Source organism: Budorcas taxicolor, chromosome 20, assembly GCF_023091745.1.
Source record: "Budorcas taxicolor isolate Tak-1 chromosome 20, Takin1.1, whole genome shotgun sequence".
Lineage (NCBI taxonomy): Eukaryota > Metazoa > Chordata > Mammalia > Artiodactyla > Bovidae > Budorcas > Budorcas taxicolor.
Window position 1 is genome coordinate 43,219,573 of NC_068929.1, and position 6,550 is coordinate 43,226,122.

Genomic DNA, 6,550 nt, shown 5'->3' on the forward strand with positions numbered 1-6,550 from the left:
CCAGAACCAGGGCGCAAAGGTTTTGAGGGTGGCTCCCCCGGCTGCGTGCACCTTGAGGAGTTTTTCAAGAGCTGCCAAAAAAAAGTTTCTGTAATACATGTGCTCAACAGTGCGCACCATTTGGCTGAGGCCACTTCCTCGCCCCCGAATTACTCTACATTCCGGATGCCTTTCTCCTCCTTCTGGGCGCCCTACACTGCCCAGTCTACACTACATAGCCTAAGAGGAGGAAGGGAGTGCGTGTAGAGAGAAGGGGAACGGAGGAGGCTGATGGCTTGGGCCTGTAAGGCTGAGCTCGGCCCCTTTGCCAGCTTTTCTCTCCACCTGGGTTCGCAGCCTCCCCTCTCCGGAGGAGGTCCCCAACCTCTTCTTAGGCTGCTCCTTTGTGCTCCTCTCCATCCTCCTCCTTCCTAAACTCTCGATCCGGAGGTCCCCCTCGCATCCCTTCACCCGCTCTGCTCTTTTCCCTCCAGGAAAAACAGCTTTGCAGTTTGCGCGCACCCTGGACTTGGGCCCGCGTCAGTAGACCGAGCTGCTGGGCAGCAGGTCGTAGCGCCCGCCGCTGTAGACCACCACGCCAGGCGGGTAGTAGAGCAGGTCGGGCTCCGCGGTTTGGTGGAGAGGCGCCAGGGCCTGCAGTCCCTGGTCCTCCGGCTCAGGCTTGGTGGTGGCGGTGAAAGGGCGCATGCTGGTGAGAGAAGGCGACGCGATGCGCCACAGTAGGTTCTTGAGCGCTTTGCGGAACTCGCGGCGTACGAGGCAGTAGAGGATGGGATTGAGACAGCTGTTGGAATGCGCCAGGCACACGCTCACGGGAAAAGCGTACACCTGGCACAGGAAGTACTCTTGGCTGAAGGGCACCGCGTTGAACTTGATGAGGATGCTCCAGGTGGTGAGAGCCTGGTTGGGCAGCCAACACAAGAAGAAGGACAGGACCACGATTGTCACTGATTTGGTGACCTTGGAGCGTCTCCGAGCGCTGGCTCCGGCCAGGCCTCCCCCGGCCGCTGAGGCTCCTCCTTCGGTCCCTGCCACGCGGTGGTCGGAGATGAAGCGCACCAGCAGCAGGTAGCACAGGCTGATGATGCCTAGCGGCAGCACGAAGCCCAGCAGCACCTTCTGCAAGTGGTAGAGGCCCAGCCAGAACTGCCTGTCGCGGCCCAGCAACCTGTCGGGGAAGCGCACCAGGCACAGCTCCTCTCCCATCACCTTGACCGTGGTGGAGAAGACGGCGTTGGGCAGCGAGGCCAGCGCGGCGGAGGCCCAGATCATCGCGCACAGTGCTTTGCCGGAGAAGCAGCAGCTGTCCCCCAGGCTCCGGCCGCAGCAGTCGCCCCGGCCGTACCCTCGGGTCCGGTGGCTCTTAAGAGCCGAGGCCACCGAGTGGTAGCGCGCCACGCTCATGGAGGTGAGAAAGAAAACGCTGGCATACATGTTCATGGACGTCACTATGGATACGATCTTACACATGGCCTTGCCGAAGGGCCATTTGAAGTCAAGGGCGTTTTCCACGGCCCAGAAGGGCAGAGTGAGCACGAACTGGAAGTCCGTCAGCGCCAGGTTGGTGACGAAGAGGTTGATGGAGGACTTGCGCCAGGCCTGCTTGCTCTTCATCAGATAGAGCACCAGCAGGTTGCCGGTCAGCCCCAGCGCGCAAACCACCCAGTACACCACGCTGACGAGGATGCGCACCCGGGCCTCGGGGTCCGCGCTCTCCGCCCCGCCGCCGCTCGGGGGGTGCCCCGGCGCCGCGCCGTCCGGCAACTCCAGCCCCAGCTCCCACCACAAGTCCTGGAGCAGCAGCGACGCGTTGCCGCTGAAGTTAGCCGCTTGCAGAAGGTCCGGGACCCGACCGAAGAGTTCTGTGAGCTCGTCCCCGCCAGCTGCCTTATTCATGGTGGCTGGCGCGGCTGCCGCGGCCACCTGCCCGCGCTGGTGCCTCTAGGTCATGTTTCGGGAGATAGCTCCTAAGGGGAGTCTGGCTCTTCCGGGGTTCCGGCGCGCGCGGGGGCTTTCAAAGTAGCTGTGGAAGAGAGCGCCTAGGAACGGCGCCAGACGCGTCCCCGGCGCGCGGAGCTTGGCCTTCGGCGTGAAAATCGGCTCCGAGCGTCGGTTCTGGAGGGGTATTCTAGAGTAGAGACGCACAGCTCCCAAGGCGAGCGAACGGCGTCGAAAGGTTGTCCGGCCAAGGCTGGCGTCTGCGGGTCTCTACTGTAAAGACTCAGATTTTTTTGCCCCCAGCGTTTCCTGCTGTCTCTTGGGCACTAGCGCGTTCCCTCCCTGCAGATCCAGACCGCTCCTGGGGGCCCGCTCTTTCCCTTTCAAATACCTTTGTAGGTTTCCTCCGCAGCTGCTCCGATGAGGTTTCTGAAGACAGTTCTGTCTACCTCGCTGAAACTCTCTGGAGGGCTTTCGATGCCGGCCTCACTGCCTCGCATCTCCGTCTCTCCGCTGCTGTCGACTCGCAGTGAGTTGCCAGCCGCGTTGCCGCGAGTTGTATTTCCACCCGCACAGCCGAGGCTGCGGGCTCCCGAAGAGCATGCGTAACCCCAGCGCCAGGAGAGGGGGCGCTTTCCGAGGTGCTGAACTTCGTCGCACGCGCCGCGCCTCGGGGCCAGTCTCCCTTTTCAGTTTCAAAAGGTCGTAAAGCCCTTTATTTCCCTCTGTTGCTGGAGAAAGTCGGCTTTGATTTGCGATCGCTTTTCCTTCCTCATCCCCCAACATAATTATGAGAATTTTTTTCTTTCTCACTTCCAAATGCACAGTCTTCTGCCCATTTTTCTTTTTTTTAAAGCAACAATAGTTGTCTCTTTTCATGCCCATACATTAAATCAGATGGTGGGCTCTTACTGAATACCCAAACGCCAGCTCCACTTCCCCTTACTAATAGATGACCACTGTAATTGGCGTCTGTGGTTGTCAGGATTTTCAAAGCGTCTCCACGTAAGAGAACTCTGGGTTCAGGTGTTGGTATCTGTTGGTATTCTGAGAACTGAAGCTAAGCAGAACATGTTAATTGGTGCTCTAACCTCACAGGCACTAGATGCTTAGCTCTCAGCCCACAGCTCTTTAACAGATTGTTTACTCACATTCAACCACACTCTCTTTACTCTGATGCAGTTGGAAAAGAGGTTTTCATAGGGCTGTTTTTGGCACCAGTACCCATACTACTATTATAATCAGAACTCTTAACCAGGTGTTGTTTGCTTGTTTGTTTGCTTCAGACCAATGGAAGTAAATTTGAAGGACTCTTCTAAGTTCCTTTGGGCAAAGGGAATCAATATAAACCATTTGAGTCACTTCTTAAATTGCAGTTTAAGTGCCAGATCAACTACTCTGGTGTAAAAGGTACGCTTCTTAGGAAACACTTAAGAAATTTGAAATGTTTTTCTCATTGTGCTGGACTAAACAGAAACAAAAGTTTATTAAACGTAATTGTCCTCACTCTTGCAGAGCGCCTGACTTTACTTACAGAGATAAAAAGGTTGCGACTTTAAAGCAGAGACAGAAAAGCATACTGAAAAAGAAACATGGTATAGCTCAGTTGGTAATGAATCTGCCTGCAATGCAGGAGATTCTGGTTCGATTCCTGTGTTGGGAAGCTCCTCTGGAGAAGGGAAAGGCTACCCACTCCAGCATTCTGGCCTGGAGAATTCCATGGATTGTTTGGTTCATGGGGTCGCAAAGAGTCGAAGACGACTGAGGGACTTGCACTTCACTTCATGCAAAACAAACGAAGAGAAAAGGAAACATCTTGATTCCAAAACCAGAACACAGTTCCAGAGAACACCTTCACTGTAGTCTCGATATTGCTCCCTTTACCCGCTAGGGGGCGCGAGAGTTTTAATAAAAACAAGTGTTAGTCGGTTGTGTCCGACTCAGCAACTGCATGGACTGTAGCAACTCCGTGGACTGTAGCCCGCCAGGCTCCTCTGCCCAGGGGATTTCCCAGGCAAAACTACTGGAGAGGGCTGCCATTCCCTTCTCCAGGGGATCTTTTCGAACCAGGGATCGAACCTCAATCTCTTGCATCTCCTACATTGCGGCCGGATTCTTTACCACTGAGCCACCAGGGAAAACAGAAACCAAGGCAAACCACTTCCTTTGAGAAGCTGTAATCTGAAGAAGCTCAGCCCTTCTCTGAACCAATATGACGCACAAGTTGCTTCTGTGTACACCTCTTATCCCTGTGTAAGTAGCCTCTTGTTCAAGCTCAGTTCTCACTCCAATTTTTGCTAGCTTTTTCTCCATCAAATTTTTCTTTCTCCTTTAGTTAAAAAAGTTTAAAAATAATTCAAGGTGCTGTTGAAAAACAAGGAAGCCTAGGGTATAACCTGAGAGCCCTTTGCCTCAGTTTCCTCCTGTGTACATGGGAGGAATTGTGGTTTTCAAATATTCTGAGGATAAGTACTGAGCAGGTGACATCTGAGTCGGGTGTGGGAGGATTGGGTGGGGAGGGGGAGCTTCCTAAAATATAAGTTGCAGCTCTCCTCCCAGCCCCATGTGGTCACAGAGATTCTTATTCTCCGAATTGGAGTTGGAAAGGGGCCCAACAGTCTATACGTTAAAACATTCTTCCAGGTGATACTAATTTTCCCCCAAATTTGGGAATATTTGGATTAATTTTTATTCATTCTCTAAGCTCTCCATGTGAAAACATTTAAGTCCCAAAGAAATTTTAATTTTCAATGTTGGTTGATCACACACTAGGATTGGAAACAAAGAAAGAAAAGGAGGTCTTGCTGAATTCCTTAATAATCACATTTAGACCCAACAATGACATTTCCTTCATTGTAGGATGGGGGGACCAGGTGCTCCTGAGATCTGCCAGGCCTTAAGTACTTGGCCGGCCGGCAAGACAGACTGAGGCCCCAGGAGAGGCTACTCCCAAGTGCGACTCCCAGAGAACGCGGCCGGTGTGCTTCTGAGCCTAAAATGCTCTTCATTTCCAAATCTGTGTTCTCTGAAAATAAAGTACAGGTTGTGTGCAGGAATTTATAGTATCACTTAAGTAAGTCTGTGTTATGGAAGCAAGACAGTCTCTTTTCAAACAAGTTCTTTTTCAATATGACCTTAAGATATTTTAGACCATATTTCTTAAAATCATGGGCCATGTTTTCCTCAGATAGCATCTAATATGTTCAAAGAGAGAGGCAAATCAGTTATAGCCAAATATCATTTAGGTATACTGTTAAATATTACCAAAATCTTCCCATAAAAATTCCTAATGGAAAATTTGGAAAACTGACAAATTTTCAAAGTGTATGTAGATTTATAAGGGTCAACCCTGTGGAAAAATTAAAAGAGGGGCTTTTTTAGTTGTCTGCTTTTAATAAACCAGCTATGCTTCCTTCCCTTGCCCCATGAGTCTAATTGTTAAATTTTATTGCTGTGAATCCACAAGTCAGTGTCTTTGCTTAAAAATGTTCTTATGAAAGTTCTTCCTCTATTCTCTTCTCTCTCCGCCCCAAATTCAACGTATTTCGATGTTACTTGTACTGCTTAATATTCCTAGTAAAAGATTACTGTTTTTTGGGAAGCTTTCTGAATTCTCTGAAAAATAGGTATTGATGCTTTCCCCTCTAGAGTATCTTTGAGCCCTCTATCAGCACATCTCTTAAGGCATGCCTCCAATCAAGGAGTGCTGTGGCTCTTTCTGAATATTTCAAGTTTCAGTCTTGCAGAGCAGGATGTGTATCGTTGCTGTTTGCCCTTAGTGCTGAGCCCAGGCTTTTCACATGTATGAGCACAGGACACATTTATAGACTGGACTCTGCATTCAGATGCAATCTTCCTACTAAGGCAGTGCCTTTAAAAGATAACTTAGAAGTTTTTCTTAACTATCCACTACTATAGAATATCCAAGTCTAACTCCAGGATAAGTGATTTATTTAAAACATGTTTCATTTTTTCCTACTCTATGTGAGTGTGAAAAGTGAAGTCACTTAGTCGTGTCTGACTCTTTGTGACCCCATGGACTGTAGCCTACCAGGCTCCCCTGTCCATGGGATTTTCCAGGCAATAGTACTGGAGTGGATTGCCATTTCCTTCTCCAGGGGATCTTCCCGACCCAGGGATCGAACCCGGGTCTCCCGCATTGTAGACAGGTGCTTTACCGTCTGAGCCACCAGGGAGAGGAGGAGATGTGAGTATGAATATATCCCCAAATTTTCTCTATCTTAAGAGTATTAATGAATGTGTTGTCAATGAGGTGCATGTGTGTGTGTGTGTTCAGTTGTGTCCGACTCTTTGGGGCCCCCATGGACTGTAGCCCATCAGGCTCCTCTATCCGTGGAATTTTTCAAGCAAGAATACTGGAGTGGGTTGCCATTTCCTTCTCCAAGGGATCTTCTCAACTCAGAGATTGAACTCATGTCTCCTGTGTCTCCTGCACTGCAGGCAGATTCTTTACCCGCTGAGCCACTGGGGAAGCCTAAGCTATACCTCCATCTATAAAGCTACCTGCATACTAAAGCCACTTAAAAATACTGATGCTGAGGACTTCCCTGGTGGTCCAGTGGTTAAGAATCCACCTGCCAATGCAGGGGAC

General features: G+C 50.5%; 1 protein-coding gene across 1 annotated transcript; it reads right to left on the minus strand.

The window, feature by feature from the left end:
* Positions 1 to 519: 519 nt before the first annotated feature.
* RXFP3 (relaxin family peptide receptor 3) lies at positions 520 to 1,920 on the minus strand. Its single transcript, XM_052659325.1, has one exon. The coding sequence runs from the start codon at positions 1,894 to 1,896 to the stop codon at positions 520 to 522; it is 1,377 nt and encodes a 458-aa protein (XP_052515285.1). The 5' UTR covers positions 1,897 to 1,920.
* Positions 1,921 to 6,550: the final 4,630 nt, after the last annotated feature.